General features: G+C 41.7%; 1 protein-coding gene across 1 annotated transcript in view; it reads right to left on the reverse strand.

The window, feature by feature from the left end:
- Positions 1 to 19,482, reverse strand: part of UTP20 (UTP20 small subunit processome component) — a 63,043-nt gene that overhangs the window by 24,961 nt on the left and 18,600 nt on the right. Inside the window, exons 16-32 of the mRNA XM_005480724.4 lie at positions 18,178 to 18,328; positions 17,724 to 17,786; positions 17,248 to 17,406; positions 16,239 to 16,315; positions 15,296 to 15,375; positions 14,395 to 14,638; positions 13,622 to 13,834; positions 11,778 to 11,868; positions 9,971 to 10,056; positions 9,272 to 9,397; positions 8,570 to 8,736; positions 7,844 to 8,052; positions 4,914 to 5,057; positions 2,917 to 2,996; positions 1,817 to 2,043; positions 760 to 904; positions 233 to 320 (exon numbers count right to left, since the gene is read on the reverse strand). Of these exons, the coding sequence (XP_005480781.2) occupies positions 233 to 320; positions 760 to 904; positions 1,817 to 2,043; positions 2,917 to 2,996; positions 4,914 to 5,057; positions 7,844 to 8,052; positions 8,570 to 8,736; positions 9,272 to 9,397; positions 9,971 to 10,056; positions 11,778 to 11,868; positions 13,622 to 13,834; positions 14,395 to 14,638; positions 15,296 to 15,375; positions 16,239 to 16,315; positions 17,248 to 17,406; positions 17,724 to 17,786; positions 18,178 to 18,328 (2,350 nt within the window). The remainder of the gene's footprint in view (positions 1 to 232; positions 321 to 759; positions 905 to 1,816; positions 2,044 to 2,916; positions 2,997 to 4,913; positions 5,058 to 7,843; positions 8,053 to 8,569; positions 8,737 to 9,271; positions 9,398 to 9,970; positions 10,057 to 11,777; positions 11,869 to 13,621; positions 13,835 to 14,394; positions 14,639 to 15,295; positions 15,376 to 16,238; positions 16,316 to 17,247; positions 17,407 to 17,723; positions 17,787 to 18,177; positions 18,329 to 19,482) is intronic.

A 19,482-nucleotide genomic window follows, 5' to 3' on the forward strand; every position in this document is an offset into this window, starting at 1 on the left:
CCTTCCCCATGACAAGGGGGAACAGAATCAGTCTGGGCACTGCCACCTCTGGGTGAGTAGTGCACATCAACACACAGTGGCACTGCATTCTGAACAGACTACAACCATGTGAAGACTTGACTGCAGGCTGATAATGAGAAATGGCATGTATATGACTTTTAAAACAAACAAATATACTTGATTAAAATAAAATCATATGCTTAGTAGGGGCAAGGAAATAATTTTTACCTACCTGCTCCATGTTAGTCTGATAAAGGAAAGGGATGAGAAGGCTCACAAGCACTGAATTCTGGCTCTTTTCTTGTATGAATTTGCTGATCCTGCAGAATTGGACAACGTAATTTACTCTTTTATATAATTTCAGTCACCAGTACAGAGCAAAGAAGTCTGTCAGCACTAGTGTCATTTCACAAGGCTTTGTCAGCCTATCCAGGCTAACAGAGCGTACCTACCAAATTCACAGTCCCAGCCTAAGCATTCAGTTCCACATGACTGCAGACATTTCTGCACTTTTTTCTAACCTCAAGAGATATTAGGTTTGAGTACCAGCAACAAAATCAGCTAGAATCAACTTCTGAAAACTTATCACCTCAATAACCAGCAAATAGCAAGGCCAATGACAGATCCAGGTATTTACAACTGTTGCAAATTTTAAAAAGTTGAGACACAGTGTTTTTTAATTTGGAAACTTACAATAAGCCTATTTCTTCCTCCCTCCTTCCAGATTTTTAACTGTTTCAGGCTCTAAGAATCACTTACTTGGAAAGTATACTCAGGTCTTTGCTGACTTGAGCTCTGTACTTCTTCTTTTTCACCTTCTCCATACTTAACATTGTTTTGCTGAAGTACTGAAGTATGGCAGGAACATGAGGCAGGACCAACTGGCAACCTAGGCTGAGGGGCTCTGTAAGAGACACAACAGTTAGCAACACCCAAGAAACTATGCTGCAAGAAACAGAAGGGAGATCCAACCCTATACAAAGGGGAAATTAGGATAAGGGAGGTTTCATTAGTAAATGGGAGCTATAAACATGCAGGGCAGCTGGTGGCTGGGAAGAAGCACCAGCACTTGTTGAGACCAAGTCTAACATGTCTGAGATGGGCTCAAAGCAAGCACACACCACTCTCCTCACAGATTTCAGTAACAGCCCTCATATATGCAGGCTTATCAGAAGGCACCAAGGACATTCTTCTACAGTACCAACATCTAAAATGACTGGAGCATTTGTAGATGTGGTTTTCTTTATTCCACCACTGACCTCTTGTGTAAAATCAAAGCTGCCATAACAAGGGCACATGCCCCTTTCCACTAGCTTTGAGTGCTGCAGGTGAAAGCAGCACACTGATGCTGTCTCCACAGCATCAAACACAGCACGCTACTGTTCTGTCTATTAACTTTCAAAGATGCCAGGTCTTTCCAGTCAGGGAGCACAGACTAAACATTAAAGTGATACAGGATCATGTGCATACAGGAACGGGGGCCTTTATATAAAGCCTGGTGTTAGGCACAGAGCCAAGTCAGCAATGCAGTTCTTGAACTTGTATCAGTCAAAGCTTCACAGACAGAACAGGTCAACACTGCTCTCTTCATAAGGAATCTCTCTGTGCTCAGGACTCTGACACTCAAACGTGGACTTCATCAGTCACGAAGCAAGCAGGAATTTACAGTTCTTGAGCACAAGACAAGTTTGTACCTTGATGTTTCCATCTCTGCTGGGAGGTCCACTTCCCCAGTATTCTTAGACAGCCTCACCATAATCTAACACCTCCATCTAAAGCACCCAACAGGTCTCTGAGAACTCTCAGGCAGGCATACCTTCTGTCACGTCTCCAGTGGCCATGACAACACAGTCAGTCACGCTCAGACTGGAAACCTGCTCCGTGGGTTCAAAATCTGGGCTGTTGAGAAGGCTATCAGCAATGTCCATCACAAGGCTGGATGTGGCCTCAGACAGATTCTTGGCTGACAGCACAGCAAAAACATTTGTCAGTATATCACTCTCTGGATGATCTGGCTGCTGCTTGGCCAGCAAAGGGAAATACCTGAGAGAAAGATTATAAAAAGGTTCACTGAAAATTAGGTTCAGAATTTTCAGCTTACAATTCTTCTGTGCGAGAAGTCACACAAAAAATAATGACTGTCTTCCATTTCAACCAAGAAAAAAGTGCACAAAAACCAGAACAGCATCATCAAAAATACAATGAATGGAGGTTGAGAGGTTATCAAGTCCCTTTTCTAATCCTTTCTCCACAGCCTGAGTCTCCTCTTAGTCTGCTCCTAACCTAGTGATACAACATCATTTTTAACAGAAGTTTGTGTATAAGGTCTTCGTGCCTACCAATGAGGTGTCTCAAGAGAAACATCAGGTACTTCAGCAAAGGAAAAACAGTGAGTCTGAGGAAGAGGCAAAAATCACTCAAGACAGTTGAGTTGGAACTTCTCACAATCAAAAAAAGCTCTTTTACAACTTTCAGTAACTGACGATTCTCAGTTACAGATTCTGTGCTGAACTTGCCCATACTCTTTCATAAAATAGAAAGAAACAGAGATTCTAAAAATATGAACGAAATCATATCTTGTAAAACTGACTTCCCATCTCACAAGACTAAGAAGTCATTGGTCAAGACAAACATATTCCTAAGAAATCAGACCTCTTCCTCACCTGTGAGTTGAGTTTAGGCTGCATATATGCTTAATTATTAATACATTGAAAAAGTAGCCTATTAAAAAAGTGAGTTCTTGCATAAACTGGAAGGCTTCCCAGCTGTTTGACTGCTATCAAAAGAATAAGAGTCTAAAGGAAAAAGAAAATATGGGTTTGGACACAATTATTCACAGCCTGCTAGCGTGCTCCTTTTTCTTTGTATTTTATGTATTCAGAAGTATTCAGGCTTCTTTGCCAGAAGAACACTTACCTGGGGTTCTTACTCCAGGTGTGAATGAGTTTGAGCAGAAAAGTTGGAGAATACTGACTCTCTGAAGCCAATCTGCAGACCTAAAGGAGAGAAAAATCAGATACCAATGCAACACAAGTAAGTAAAGCCACTTGAAAACATCCTCTCTACCAAACACCTCACATTCTACAGTTTACCTTTTTTATAAAGTAATTTCAACCTTTTATAACGTAATTTTCCAACTTCTTCAATATTTGTCAAATGACTTTTAGATAATTTCACTCCTGTTTATACAGTATTCCTGCTACCATTTTTGCCTTCCCTTGAAACTAGATTCCCACAACACCTCACATTTGCCGCAGAGACTTAGCAAACTCTCCCAGACATACCTAGGAAATCTCAAGCACAGCACCCAAAACTCACTCCTCCCACACTTCCTATGCCCTGCCTGCAGCACCTGGTCTGTATCTCCACAGCCTCACTGAGAGGCTAGAACATCATATTGGGATGGGATCTCCTAACAGGGTTTTGTGTCCAAAACAACCCCACCTGTGTTGGGGTTGTGTTGCTGCTAACAAGTCTCTGCAGCAAAATCCTGGGCTATGAACAACAGCAAACTCCAACTGCAGGTTCAACAGGCTTAAACCAATTTGCCCTCTCCATCAGTTTTACACACCTCAGTTCTGTAGTTTTAAAAAAGGAAAGCACACAAGTCGAAAGGATTCTTTTGCCAAAACCAAATCCTCATGAAGTTCACCAGAAAAGACTCCAGAGGGAGCTTCTGGATCGTATTACCATCCAAGCTTCAAAACCATCTGTCTTCCTGACATATGTAAGTACAAGAGGCATTCTAACTATTTAGTAACAAAAGTACACCTTGTTCAGAGTTACTCAGAATTTGCAAACACTGTGCTCCATGAAAGCTTTAAGTGCTTTGCTGACTGCCTGGAACTGCAATAGCCTGAGCTGCTCTGGAACTGCAATAAATGTTCACTGCTTTTCCCACGTAGCACCCCAGCTGTAAGAAGACTCCATGGGCAAACCAGGAACATGCATATTCCCATTGCCCAGGGCAATACAGAGCTATATGCACTGCCTGGTACTTTTAATCTACTGTTTGTCCACATAACCATACTATACATCACATATCGTTACTGGTAGAGAAGAGAAACACTGTAGGAGTAAACAAAGACAATGTCTAGAGAAGCAGCTCTGTTGTTTCATAGACTAGACCAGTGCTCTTTAACAGGCTTTTCTGCTGCAGGGAAGCTGGGGATTTGGATACCTTAAAAGCCTCTAAGGAAGAGCACGCTTGCAGTCAGCCCCTCTTACTCAGTTAACCTTTTCATGGACACAACTTGCTTTTAGAGCAGAGACAACCCAGCAGCTGGTACAGGCACTCCCTGACAATCCCAGAGCCACTGCACTGACAAAGACAATATAATTTAATTTTAAATCCTGTGTTCTCTCTTCATCATACAGCAGTGCATTTTCCAAGCTCAGAGGCGATCTGAATTTCTCTGATAAAAGCCAAATGCCTGTGCTTTGTCACTATATTCACATAGAAGTCTTGGCAGGCAGGCTCAAGACCACTTAGCCCACTGACAGACCCTCCTGGGTCCTTCCTTTCCTGCAGCAGCATTTGCTTCTGCAGCCCCCTACCCAACAACTGTCACACAGAAAAGTAGCAAAGTACATCTAGAAATGACTCGTATTATTTAGCTTCCTTGAAGCATCTAGGGAAGAAGTCTGCTTCTGTGGTTAAAGAACAAAGAAATGGCATCCATTTTATTCAGATGAATTAATTTGTACTTTAATCTGTGACTTGATTATTCCAGGACTAATCAGAGAAGAGCCAGGAAAGTGGCCTTGCACAGACATTGGGATGCCACCGTCTGTCCAAGGCCACATCCACTCTAGCGATGGACAGAGCTGACATGATGGACTGGAGTACAGCTGGAGTTTTCTGCATGGTACATGTTTCAAACAAGTTATTTGGAAAAACAAGAAATACTTACCTGAGGCCATACCACAGCATGGAAAACTGCATCAATCTCTTCCACACTAAAGCTGTAGGTCTCATAATCAGAAAAAAACTCTGCCACAAGCTTGAGACCAAGACGTCTCAAATTCTTCAGTGGATTAATCAACCTAGGTTGGACCTGTAATGAAAACCAACAAAAAAAACAGCCCAGTAAGACCTTGGCAGAGCAACTACTAACTATTTGCTCTGAAATTAAACCAGCAATTGACTGACCACATCCAGACACATTCTTTGCAGAAACCTCTGTTTTCTCTTGTAACTTGTTCACAGTAGCAATGTACACCCCAGAGCTGACCTAATTGTTTCTAGAGTGGCCTGCCTGTTCCTGCTCAGAGTCAGTTACACAGGACTCCTTCAGGTCATCAAAAGTCCATGCTTATAGGTTTAACCCTGTAGCATCTGCCCCTTTTGGATGCAATGCAGAAAGCTACACTGCAATTAACTAGATTTCCAACTCTGACACTTGAACAATTCTGTTTTACACTTGAAAGGACGGAAATCACCTCTTCAAAGTGAAGTTGTACTTTGTACACGGAGATCTTCTGGGAAGAAATCAACAGTAGAAGAGAAGGGGGGAGGAACAGAGAAGGAAAGAATGTGAATTATGTCTTCCAGTGGAGTAGGGAGGGGACTATAGCATTTGGTTACAGGAAGGTGCTTCCTGTACTCATTTAGTGGCTATGTTCCACAGCCTTTCTTTGGAAAAACATTTCAGTAAGGGAATTCACACAGAGCTGCATTCTGACTCTCCTCCCTGAGAGGAGTCTTGACCTGAGTAACCTAAATTATTTCCATACTGTGCAATGCAACTCACAGCATGAGCACAAGAAGTAGCTCCACAGTGCAGAGGTAATGAACTTCAGTCTCAGAAACAACAAGAGCAGATGAAAGCCACTGTCTGATATTGGAGCTCTATTGGGTCCCCATATCATGATCCACCACAAGGGGATCCAAGAATATAAAATCACAAGTAAAAAAGACAAAGAGGAGATGGTGGAAGGAACTGATCAAGCTCTTGCAACAGGACCTCCCAAGCTATGCTGAAAGTGTACAGCGGAGTGCAATCAGCTTCCAGGTGGCAAATGAGCTGTTTGAAAGCCCGAAGAAAACACAAACCAGGATACTATTGCTAATGTCAACCTCCAAGTGAAGTCATTTTGGGTTTCCCACTATCCAATCACCATGAGTTCTCTGAGATCAAGCCTTTGAGAGGACAAAGAAACTCAACAGTGAACACAATCAGTAGGAAATGGTTGTGGATGCTATGGGACACACAGAGAGAAATGGTAAGCATTTCTCTCTCTCTGTCCCACAGCATCCACAAATGGTAAATTAATAACTTGTCTTAAAGTGGTCAAAGTTGATGTTTAACTCTCCAGGCAGTATCAGTCTGCAATAAATTACTCTCAAACTCCAAGAATGTCTTCTAATTATTAGTCAAGATAAACAGATTTCTCACACTCTTCCTTAGCTTTTAACAGCCCCTGGGCTAATGAAGTGCTAAATTAAGTTCAGACAAACAACAGACTGTCACTCCTGATATTACACAACCATGACAGAATTACTGTAGCAACTCTGGCAAAATGTGGCTTTCCTAGCAGTTAATGAAGCAGCTTTTAGAACTCCTGTCTCCTGTCCTCATTGAAAGAAAACATGCAGGCATATGCAATGCACTGCTGAAGTCAGACTGGGGGATGCTGACGTCCTCCAATTTGCTCACCTTCTTCGTAAATTAAGACAGTTACCAGGTTCTGTGCAGCCTGCAGGCAACTATGAGATCTTGGATACTGCCTATTGCAAGGATTTGCTTTGTTGGATAAATTTTTTTCAAAGCAAGTTCTAACCTCAAATGCTCATGGTGACAAAACATTCATTCGCACTTGCTCAGGCCATCATCTCCTAACACCTTGCAGCACCACAGTGACGATGATGACTGTGCAGTTTGCTTGTTTCCCACCTAATACATGGTCAGGCTCTGCACCAGCACCAAGAAGACAGAAAAGCCTGGCTCAGTGTTACAGTTTCTGAGCAGCTGCCAACAGACCCCAAGTAGCTGGACTAGAGCTCAGGGATGTCTGTGCTGCCTCCCTGCATACAGGGCAGCAATAAACCAACACCTTCAGGTGCAACCAATCTTTAACAGGATGTTTTCCTCACCTGACCCCTTCTGCATGTACAGCCATTGCTCAGCAAGGGAAAAAATCATTTCCACTGCTCTGCAGGTACCTGGCTAAGACCCAAATGGTAACAAGGGATTAGTATGACTCCTGATACAGAGCTGAAGATGCCTCTAGTGTGCTGAAAGAACTGCTGGTAGTCATGTCCCTCCTGTGTCCCATGACAGGAGACACAAAGGGCTGATAATCACTGTGATCATCCACAATGCTGAGCTCCTCTGAGGTCTAGCACTGCAACAAAACACTTCATGGACAAGCTTTGCTCAAATGTCTTCAGGCAAGGAACTTTAAACCTCTCCTTCCCCTGCTCAAATGTTTTATCCTTGCTGCCAAGACACTCCATCTTTACGGCAAATTTCTACTTCCAGCCATAAAATGTTGTTACATGTTTACAACAGAACATTTCTCTCTTTCTCATGCCCATCTCTCCAAAATACAGGTAGGAACTGCACAGAGATCACCTCCAACTCTTTCTTCAGTAGTTCAAACAAACACACAGTTTTCTAAGTACATTAACTCTGCCTGCACTGCTTGAGCCCTGCAGCACTTTCAGACAAGTACCACTGGCCTCTATTTTGACAGATTTCTAATTGCTAAGCTTCACTCCACAATGGCATTCAACTTATCTTTATCTGAATCAATAAAGCTCTGTCTATATGTGTAAGCTCAGAGGAGGAGGAGAGACAAAAACTTAATTTACATGTTTGTATATTTGCATGTACTGTACCTTCTCTCTTTGCTGGAGGATGCAGGATACCACTGCAGTCATGCAGAGCAGAATCTGTAGAATTTCAGGCAGGTATTGCTGGATCAAATGTCCCATGTTTTTCAACACAACCTCAAGACCATTGAAGAGGCTATGCTGACGCCCAAGAGGCAGGACTTTAGCTAAATCCAACTCTGACATACTTTGAAGGACTGCAGTCTGGCAAGGCCCTGTCATAGGCAAAGGAACAGCAAATTACCTAGGGAAGCACCATGGAGAAACTCACTACCAAGAATAATTTTTCAGTGAAAAATAGTGGAATTTGGCCCTAAATTACAGATCCTCACAATCAGATTTTTAAATAAGAACAGCTCTGTTTCTCCATCTCTCTGATATTTAGATGTCTCCCACTTCTACAGAATCAGAGCACTTTACAAGCTCTCTTTACTGCCCTGATACTCAGGCTAGCCTATGATCCCAGCCACTATCCACTCCTGGCCTGCTACAACTTATTTGCACAGTTGTGGCAAGTTGTTCAGCTTTTCTGACCTTGGACATGTAAAACAGAGCAATCATGCTTTGTAAGGAGAAACTTAGGGGAAACCCAGTCCTTACCAAGGGTTTACTTTCATCCCTTCAAGGCATGGTCAAGAGACAAACTGAAGCACATAACAGTACTAAGCCTATTTATCCTCCCACATCTCTACAGTCAGGAAATACCACACCCAGCTTCTACAGCCTACCTACCATTACTGAATTGCTTCACAGCTTCAAAGAGCAGATCCAAGAACATCCGGATCTCTTCTGGCAGCGAGCCGGCCAGAAATCGCAGAACGATCGACATGCGAGTGCTCGCTGAAGACTTGCCCTGTGTTTTGTTCCCGGTTTTGTTTCTCATTCTGCCATAGAGAATTCTTCAAGAACCAGAAAGAGATTGCATTAGCTTTCAGCAAGCCATCTGTTTTCCAGCCTCTTACTCTGCAGGAGAAACTCGGTTTAAAAATATTCTCTAGTGAAAGTTCTCCCTTCAGGTTCTCCACTGAACTACTACATATTGCCCAAAAACATCCTAGTGAAAGATCAACTTCTGCTTCTACAATGGAAGCTCTGCTGGAAACTTCAGGTATAAAACTGGTTACCTTGCAGGACAATTCACATCACTGCAAATAGCTGGCAACACTCAATGAACTGAAATGTCCTCACAGTTCTCTGTAATCCTTAGTAGAAACAGTATGTGCCAAAATGCTGTTTTTAAAGAAAACACCATTTGCATAACACATTATATAAATGTGTTAATAAGAAAACCATACAGAATATCACAAACTAAGTCATCAAACTGTAGCATTAAGCATGGGTTTATCTCAATTATTCAAAATGAGAAGCAGCACTACATCTCTCTGCTCATGGTACTCTGCCATGAAGCTTTTGAACTCACACTTCAGAACACACCTCATAAGAACAGGGATGAGATCTGGTCGGTGCTCTGTTTTTACCACCGTGGTCTCCTCAGAAATACTGAAATGGACTATCTCTTCTTTAAAGCTCTTGTCCTCCAGTAGCCTTTGCAAGTTCTCCCTGAGAGTAATAAACATTATTTGAGAGCAGGTAGGGTTATAAAAATAGACACACACAATAGATACACACACAAATGCATCTATATCTAATTACCTACCTATCTATCCTTGCTGTATACAAAATATTAAAGTACTATTTTCTCACTCTTCTATAAAATTATTTTAAAAGCCTGTAAATTCAAGCTAATGATGTAGACAAGTAAGTCCTGGATGTATTTCAAGGAAATTATTTAACTCTGAACACAGTGTTATGCTGTCAGTTTCTTTGGGTGGTCATAAATCATCAGTTCAAAAGACATCTCTGAAAATGATGGAACTACTAACACTACTGACACTATTCTGGTACAGAATGGAAGTGTTGCTATTTTTCTCTAAACAAAAAAGAGACACTGATCAACCCCAAGATCTGATTTCCTCTCTTAGATACAAAACATACAGCTGACTAAATGAAACTTTACATATATGTCTTCAACAAATACAGGACCCCAAATAAAACTGATCCTAAAGCAGGCTTCTGATATGATAGCAGGCTAATTCACCAATGCTAAAAGAATAAATAAATAAAAGCTTTTACCTGTATGGCAGTAGATGAGGATGCTTGTATGTCATTATACAGTCAAGAGCTATTCTCTGTACATTCTGGTCTTGATGAGACAGTAACTGCAAATAACAAAAGAAAGAAAATGAGTCCCTATCTAGGAGGCAGAAATGTTTACTGAAAATAGTGAAACAACCCAAAGGCTACAGGCCCAAGCAGGTTTTGGACTAGCTTATTCAAATGGAAGCAGAATGTATGTGTTGCCATTAAAAAGCCAAGGTGTACATGCACAACTTCCACTCATAAAAAGGGGCCTGGCTGCTGAAGTTCATATATACTTTTCCTTCCTACCTACATAGGATAGTTATAATACTATGGTTTTTTATAGCTGTCTTTTGGACCACTATGAGTTTGCATTTATCATCAAAACCAGTTATCAGCTGTGTATCTAAGAAGAGTGGATTAAAAAGCAGACTACCCAAACCATTCCAAGATATCTGTATTTCTTTCCTGTGACAGACACAAACTACTTGGACGACTTGGTATGTAAAGTCTCAGTGAGATCTGCCCTCTCTTGAAGATGACTCTTCATAACCTAGGCACTAAACAACACCAAGGGGTGGTCACAGCACCAAGACTACCTGAGTTAAAGAATTGTTTGCACAATGCACTCAGGCACATGGTTGATTCTTGGGGCGTCCTGTGCAGGGCCAGGAACTGGACTCAATGATCCTGATGGATCTGTTCCAACTCAGCATATTCTGTGATTCTGAGATTCATTAGGACAGGGAAAAGAGGTTGAGAAATACAGATCATTTCCCCAGGCAGCATCTTTATCAGTTCTTCAGTCTCTTACTAAATAGCACAGCAAGTGTCATCAGAGGTCACTTTGCCATGACGTCCCTACGCCAGATGGACACACCAGCTGTGACAATGCATGTACTAAGACACAGAAATGCAAACAGTAAGTGATGAAATAATCTTCTTGTGCCAGGCTGGTCTTCCCACAGTGATTTGACCTTTACATGACTGCCCAATATTTTGCTAAGAACACAGCCAAGCAAACACATCGATCAACTGGTTTTCTAAGCAATACTTCGAGATAGACTGAAACAGAGTGGATGTCTACTAGAGATTGTCAAATTCAGGGACTAAGGAATGGAGCTTTCAACACCCACAGCCTCAGAAAACAAACTAGGAACAATGCGAGCAAACCCCAATGACCTGAACAAATCCACAAACTGGGAATCAACACAACCCTGGAAAATTAAAAAAATTAAAAAACAAAACCATTTTAAGGATTGTAAAATAAAGAATTAGAATCCCTCTTTGAAGTCATACTTTTGACAATTCTTTCAGGGAAATCCCTAGAATCAAGCAAATTGAATATTCTTCAAGAAGAAATTCCTTTTTTGATGCTTGATAATTTCTTGTACATACTGGCCATACTCTTAGTATACAAAAAACTATAGACAAAGACAGATCTCCTTAGATCTTCCCCAAATTTTGGATTCTAAATCCTTCCCCACATCCTGCATGAAGTGTAAGTGAAACAGATATACTCTGCAGCCACTCTTCCACCTTGCCAAAGACTACTACTTGTCAGCTGTCAGATCTGTTTGCCAGTGCCTGGCAAACTAAGCCAGGCATCTTAAGCAGGTCCTTGCCTAAGGGGCTCATTTCAAGTGAAGCCTGTTAGAAAGTCCTCCCAAGGACAGTTGCTTTATCAGCTATCACAGCTGAGATCAAAAAATGACAGCTTTCCTCGGTATTAGACATGGCACTCAAATAAGAAAGAGTTGACTTATTAGTAGTATTTCTAAAAGTAAGCAGATAGCCTCACCTGGGTATACAAGGCATTCAACTTCTGCTCCAAAAACAACGCACGAGGATTTGAGAATTTTGAGAAAACTTGTAAGTGGGCTATTAGTTGCCTGCAAAACAAAGCAATGATTTTTTTAAAAATATCCAGGAGACAAATGGACAGGGAACTTAAGTTAAAATTCATTAACAAGAAAGAAAACGAAACACAAGAGGATCCCAAGTCTTCAGCACTATTTCAGATATCTCAAGAAGTGTCCTGCTCCCTAAGCAGCTCCTTCCAGCTGTCACTTCACTGCACAGAAAATGCCTTTACTTCAGCAGCACTGGGTAGGCTCAGATTTTTCATGAGAAAGGGGCACAGTCAGGATGCAGCTTACTTCTCTCTGCCAACCCAGCCTACAACACCAAAACTCTGTATTTATCTCTTTGTTTATTCACTTGTCCATAACTGGTGCCCGTGTTGCTCCTACCAATGTGATGGGCTGCATCCAGCCACAGACTGTGCTGGACTTAACACTGCAGGGACAGATGGGAGTCAGTTCCTCTAGCACTGGCACGGTCACCTCACATCTGCCCCACGTCCTCCTCATGGAAAGGGACAGAGAAGACCAGGATAAGTGAGATCTCCTCTACCATGTGTGCTGTGGAACTGGTAGAAGCTGTCCTCATTCAGCTGCTAATTTGCACTGAATCCTCCAGACACTTGAGCTGGGCCACCCTCTTCCATGGCTGGGCACAGACAAGGGATGAGTAGGATGCCTTCCAAGAATCCCAGAGGGAGTCTGGGGCAGGTGCTCCCTGCTTCAGCGGTGCTTCCCAGGACAAAGAGTGCAGCCCCACAAGGGAGTCCTCCCTGGCACTGGCCTGACCCGGGAAGGGAGGTCACTCCACAACTCATTAACACACCCCCGGTAAATCTTTCATGCCTTTGTTACAGCTACCGGGTGCTAATGTTTCCACTTCACTGCAGGATGTTCTGAGATGGAGGCTGGGAAAACAACAAAATATCTTGGACTGTCACTGTATTTTAATTGCTGATAACTTGCAGATACAAGCCAGAATCTGGGAAAAAAATGAAACACCCACAGGACACCTGGGATGAAATGGCACTTTAGGTCACATATCAAATACTTGTATACTTGTCTTGTTCCAACATATAAGGTGACATTTTGAAGTTCTCTGTCATTACAAGGGCCATCCTTTGCAGAAGAAGTGTAAGAATATAAATCTTTGTGCTGTGTTTGTAAGGGATATTTGACAGAGGTCATCACTGGGGAGAATTCATACAATGAGCAACTTTCTCAGGCATTCAGCACTGCAACAATGACACTCAGCAACATGCAGCTTCAGTCTACCAAATAAAAACCTTGGTCCCTAAGAAGACAAGATTTATAATGGGTAGGAAATGGCTGAATCCCAATATTCTATACCTAAATATCCCAATATTCTATACCTAAATATCTCAATATTCTATACCAGAATCCAAATATTCTATACCTAAACAAATAATCTAATTTTTTGAAGTGTTTGGCAACGTCCACAGTTTTCAAAGACTAACAGACATGCACAGAGAAGCCAGGGAAATCAGGTACAAGAGTGTCTGGAAACTTCAGAATACTACACATTTTTTGCTTAAGTAAAACACACCACAGACAGGTAATGAGATAATGATAAAACCTGGGCAACGTGTTTGGATTTTCAGTACTGTACAGGCAGAATTTCTGACTTGTAATCCACTGAGAAATGATGAAGCACAAGCAAAAGAAGAAAAAATAATATATGCAAAACCACAGCTTGTATCTCAATGTGAGCTGCGGAATCTGCCTTTCCATGAGAGCAAAACGGAAAACTAAAAATACTTACTTAGCAGCAGCTCTTCTTGTTTTCTTTTTTGGTACTCCTATACTAATTGGTTCCCCTTCTTCCTTTTCTTCTTCTTCCTCCTCCTCCCCCTCCTCCATAGCAACATCATTCACCTCTTCAGTGGGTATTTGTTTTGCTGCTATGGTACCACTAATTTTCCTTCTGAGATCCTGAGATGGAGCCACTAAGGAATCTGCTGGGTAGTACTCATTTCTGTGTTTAAAAAAAAGAAGGAAGGAATTAGAAGCATAACGTTTCTCAAGGTTTCAGGGCAACAACATCAACTAAAAACCTCACCATTCTTATTGTAACATCTTATTATGTCCATCATACTGTCTGATACGTGCACACATATGCAAGCACACCATTGCTTTCCCTCCAGGGGCAGGAATTTGAATCAGCCTCTAACAAAATCAGTATTTTCCCCATCCTGGGGGAAAACACTTTGGTATTCTGTGATTCCAAACTAAAGTGTGTTTTCATTAAAGAGGAACTTCATTTCCACTGAAATCATTCTGTAACTGAGTAACGAGAGTGACAATGTCAAGTCAATGAATGAGCAGCAGAGACCTACTACTGTAAGTTTAATTTCAGCCTGCTTTATTTCTAACAGAATAATCCACATTCCAATTAAAAGGTATGTCTACTGGAAACAGACATGTCATCAGCCATGCATTCAAGAAATAAAGTCTGTAATGGGATAGCCAATCTTAAAGCTCAGCAATACATTGAAAGCAATGTGTCCACTCAATTGAAAAATAAATCTTCCTTACCGAATGAATCTCAAAAGAAGTGGAGAAAGTTCCCTCGACCGTGGCTCCACTCTGTCTGGAAACTTATCCAGTGCTTTCCAAAGTAGGAACCTGTAATTTGTGTGGTCCAGCCGTTCACTGCAATCTGTTCTACTCCTCAGCTGCTCCAGAAAGACAGTCCCCACCTCTCCTTCTGGCATCTTCTCACTTTCTGTTTCAGCAATGCTCTCCTCCTGTTCATCTAATTCATCTTGCAGCTCCATTTCTATGGAAGAGATAAGAAAATCTTTTCAGGTTACTTCATCACCAATAGCAAGGAATCTATCCCCCATCACAAAAGTAATACATTTGGTGACATGCACCTGTTCAGACACAACTGTATTTACCACTGACCTGAAAGACACACATTGCTTAGAAAGCGTTCTAGGATGCCTTGCAACCCTGGCACTTCTCTACTGGGCTCAGTTCCCCTGAGTAACAGGGAAGTTCACAAATGGCTGCACACACTCTATTGAAATATTAGATTGCATATGCCCATAGGTAAACCTCAAGAGCACACACAAGGACTATGTGCAGAAATTCCACGGAGCAGGAAGATGGTCTGCACCATTACACAGGCTTTGTCACTGCTCCTGACCAGTCTGAGCAGTGCCAGCCTTAAGCAAAGATGAAACTGCTGCAGGGTTTCCAACAACCTGCCACTCCCTCCTGTAATGCAGGTGGCCTTTTCCAGCTACTGCTTGGTGTTTAGGAAGGAGACACAGCTTCCTCACAAGCCTCTCCACTCCTGTCCTGGACACGAGAGCAGTACTGGTTCTCAATTCCTCCATCCTACATAAATTTGGGGAACTTGAAAAGCAGGAACATAATTCACCATTTAGCTGGGTTGCTACGATAACCATGCTTAGGATAGGTGACTTACCAGCATAGCTAGCAGCCCTCTCCAAATGTTCATACAGGACCTTCCAGAACTGTTTATTCTCCATTTCCTTTGCATGAGAACTAACAAAACAGAATACAGCATGAAATCAGAAGGAAGATAAGAAAAGGCAAGCGTCACTCAGCTAGTTATCAACCATCACAATCAAAGGCTTTGATCACCGCTTTAATGTGGCTGTCCAGAGACAGGACATCTGCACAATGCAGCTGTAGCACCTCCTTGCCTTTTCTCATGGATCCCAAATGTCAGCTGTTATTAAAATAATCTGGTTGTATCCCATGACTTCAAATGAACTCAAATTGAGTAAAAATATTCTCAAGCTTTCTACTGACTTCTGTACAGCAAATCATATAGAATCAAAGGAAGAATTAACACGGACATATCTTTTGAAGAGCTGGTTTAATTTTTTTCTTTAATTAATTCACTGGTTTGAAGAGGAAAATCCCATCCTTTTTAATCATACAATAAAGGGAGGAAAAAAGAAGATGAAGTCATGCTGAAAGAAGTCACTTATTTTTTCACCATGCTAAGACTTCCCTACTCTTTAGTACAATTTAGAGGTTTTCCAGTAAGGACAGAAAAGTTAGCAGATGAGGAAACAGAGAGACTTCTTGTTCCTTTAAGCATTTGTGAAACATAAATCAAATCCTGCTACCTCTGACTAAAAACTCCTGTTGAAACTCTGATGCTATTTGACTGTATTTGTTGCAAGTTCGCTTTGAAGTATAAAAAATCAGGAAGTAAACTGAAGAGTCTACACAGGCTGAAATTTGAGAGATCAAATTAATTTCAGAAGATCTCACATGAAGGTTCTCATGTACAAATCTCTCCAAACTGGACATTTTTTACCTCAGCTTCAGTTCACAGAAGAATGAAAGGAATGTGACACAACCACAGATTACAGCATCCAACTGCATATACTCACGTTATAAGTTCAATTACAGGATCCCAGAGAGGGCTGAAGTTAATATAAAGCATTCCTAGTAAATACCGAAGAGGCACCTAGAATGACACACAACACCATCTTGTGAGATGCAAAAAACACCAGTTAAAGACCAACCAAGCTCCTCTAACCTTTCTTTCTCTCAAAGAGGAAACTTTGGTCTAAGAAGTTTTCAGGAGTGCTACAAGAGATGAAGGATGTCACATACATAATAATTTCTTCATGTGGAATATCTAGAACCCATTTCCTTCCTCATAGCTGCATGTGGAAATCCAGAACCCATTTACTGTAAGCTACACTGAGACCTTATAACTATAAATAACATGAATATGGAAAAAACAGTTCAGCAGATGATCTGGACTGTCTCTCTCACCAACTTCAGTGCTGCCACAGCAAAATGGGGGACCTCAGACAGATAAAAGATTGCCCAGAGGAGTATTCACTGCACTAGGCCTAATGGCATGATCTCTAGGCTGGCTCCTCACTGAGCTACATGGAGGAGTGACCTACAATCCTTCCTCATGGATGTGAGGCCCTCTTTAGCTCAGCAGCAGAGGACATTCAACAATTACAGGCATAAAAAATTTCCTGCTGAAGCAAGATCCAGAAGTGAGGTCACCAACAGCCAGTGAGAGCCCTACCAATGTTCAACCACATTGAGGACATGGCAAGGTCATGAGTTTAAATTTGCTCACATCTCGTTTCTCCCTGGAATCACTTGCCTTCCTTTCCATGACATCAAGTCCAGATTAATCTGACTGTGGGCCATTTAACTGGATACCACTGTTGTATTACTAAACACAGTACTCCTGAGCAGGACAATGGGATCTGTGAACCCTACTAACAAGTAAGTTTTCTAAAATCTAATCTGAGAGTTAATTGACTTTTTTGATACACTCTCATTAAAAACTCTGCAATCCATGTGATGAAATAAGAACATTCTCTTGGAACAAAGGAATGTGACAACTGCTTTTTGACAATAAATCCTTACCTCCTGTAAAGATCCACTTGGTATTGCAGGCTGCACTATGTCACATCTTAGTTTCCTCAAATGGAGAAGTTTTTCTCTGTAATCATTCACTGTTGCTGGCACAAGTTCTGCTTGGAGCAATATGGCAAATAATGGCTGGAATTCCCCTGTGCCATCACCCTGAACAAACAAGTGACATGAATTCTGTTAGAGTACCTTTATCTCATTGAAAAGTACTTCAAAAAAACTATACAGACTCACGGCCATTCTGGACAAAAGAACAAAGTCAAAGGACTTGCTCTGGTTTTCACCATTTAGGCACACATCTGAAAACACCAGGAGGTGGGGGACAAAGAAATAAGACTGGAATGTGAAAGGACAAAAGCAGAAGACCACCTTTACCAGATACATTTAGTTTCTGCTAAGTGAACAACACTTCACACAAAACATGAAACACAGATAGCTTTGAAATGTTAAATGAAAAGCTTTAGCCCTACCTCAATCTGTGCAGAAGGTGGATTATCAAAATGGTTTAGAATTCGAACCGTCAACAGCCGGACCTATTCCAAGGAGAAACATATGTCAGGCAATATGAATTGACAAATACACACCTCCAGAGAGGTTAATGTCTAGTACAGCACACTGATTTCACTGGGTCCATCTTGGAGCTGAGAAACAGATGAATTCCTGAAGTCTAGAAAGCAATTAGAAGTGAATGCATTATGCTGCTGCCCTGATTTAGCTCTAGGGAAGAGGCAAGGCTGACAGGGCTAACAGTTAACCTCTGTTGACTCATGCCCCATTGACACAGGTCTAAGCAGACACTATGGAAGCAATGGCTTTACAGTCTCATCATGCTTCTCCTTCCAGACTTTATCATTTAACTAAGTTTACTTATGTTTGATTGTTAAAATACAAATTACTTTGCACGTGCTCAAAACAGCAGATTACCTTGGAAACACCAGTGGAAATATTAGGATGCAACTTCTCAAACAAGTCCATTAGGTTCCTTTGGGAAAGGGGCTCCTGGCAGCCACATAGTGCCAGCCTCGTGTAATAGAGATCAGCCAACAGCAATGCAGAGGGGTCTGAAGGGAAAGTGCTAAAACAACAGATGATTTTATTAGCATACAGAAAGCACTGCAACAATACTGGTATTAAAAAACAAGGCAGTAGTGATAACTACAACATTAAGGGAAAATTCCATGATTTCAGACTCTGCTTGCACCAGCAGGCCACTGAAATTAGACTTCACCAGCACAATGACTTGTAGCTGCAAAACCCATGACAGCCCAAGAGGCATGAGATCCCTCCTTTGTGTCAATAAGACTTGTCAAACTGAGGTTTGCATGCTGGACACACAGCTGCAGAAAATAAACCTGCATAGGTCACACCAGAGCTTCTGATACTGCCCAGGTGCTCAGTCAGTGATCAACTTCAACAGAAGAGAAATAATCTAGGTTTAGGTGAGACCCCAGGAATCCTGTCTGCTCACAGAGAAACCTCCTTCTGCTACCTTACATCCCTTGCTCCAAGTAGGTTTCACATTCCCTGCACAGGGCTGACAGGAAAGCATTAGGCTAAAGCTCATTGCCAATAATTCCTGTCTGATCTGGGCAAGTTGTTTTATTTCCATCATGCCTCAGACATGAGCACCATAACTTTCTAAATGATCAGGATGTTTTGAAGCTCAAGCCACTAAAGACTTGGAGATGCTAGAGAGAGCATTCAGCTCTCTCTCTGTCCCTCCAGCCAGAGAGTTTTCTGTGCTAATTATAAGTTAAATAGAGTGAAAATAAATAAAATGGAGTATACAAAATCTCCTCCCATTGTGGAGCAAGCACAAACATGGGTATGTAAGGACATGGTGGAATCCCAACACCAGGAGCAAACTCAGGCTTTTGACACAGCTCAGAAAGTGCTGTTCCTGTCTCTTTCGTCATTATAATATAACACAGAATTACTAGGTGCAGCATTCCAAAGCAAAACTAGAACCAGGGTAGCACTCCAACATAAAACTAGAACCAACTTACTTGACACACTACCCTGCAGCTAAGAAAGCATCAGTTTGCAGAGAAAATGTCATTGAACAGGAACTACATCTACCTGGCTCTCCAAAAAAAGAGCCTACAACTTTGCTCCATTACATAACCACAATACTGAAGCAATGCACCAGCAATGCACCAGCATAACAGAATGGACAGCACACAAAGAAGCATTTAACCAGCTCTTATATAAAGGCAAAGGCAAATTTTT

The sequence above is a fragment of the Zonotrichia albicollis genome, chromosome 4 (genome assembly GCF_047830755.1).
Source record: "Zonotrichia albicollis isolate bZonAlb1 chromosome 4, bZonAlb1.hap1, whole genome shotgun sequence".
Taxonomy (NCBI): domain Eukaryota; kingdom Metazoa; phylum Chordata; class Aves; order Passeriformes; family Passerellidae; genus Zonotrichia; species Zonotrichia albicollis.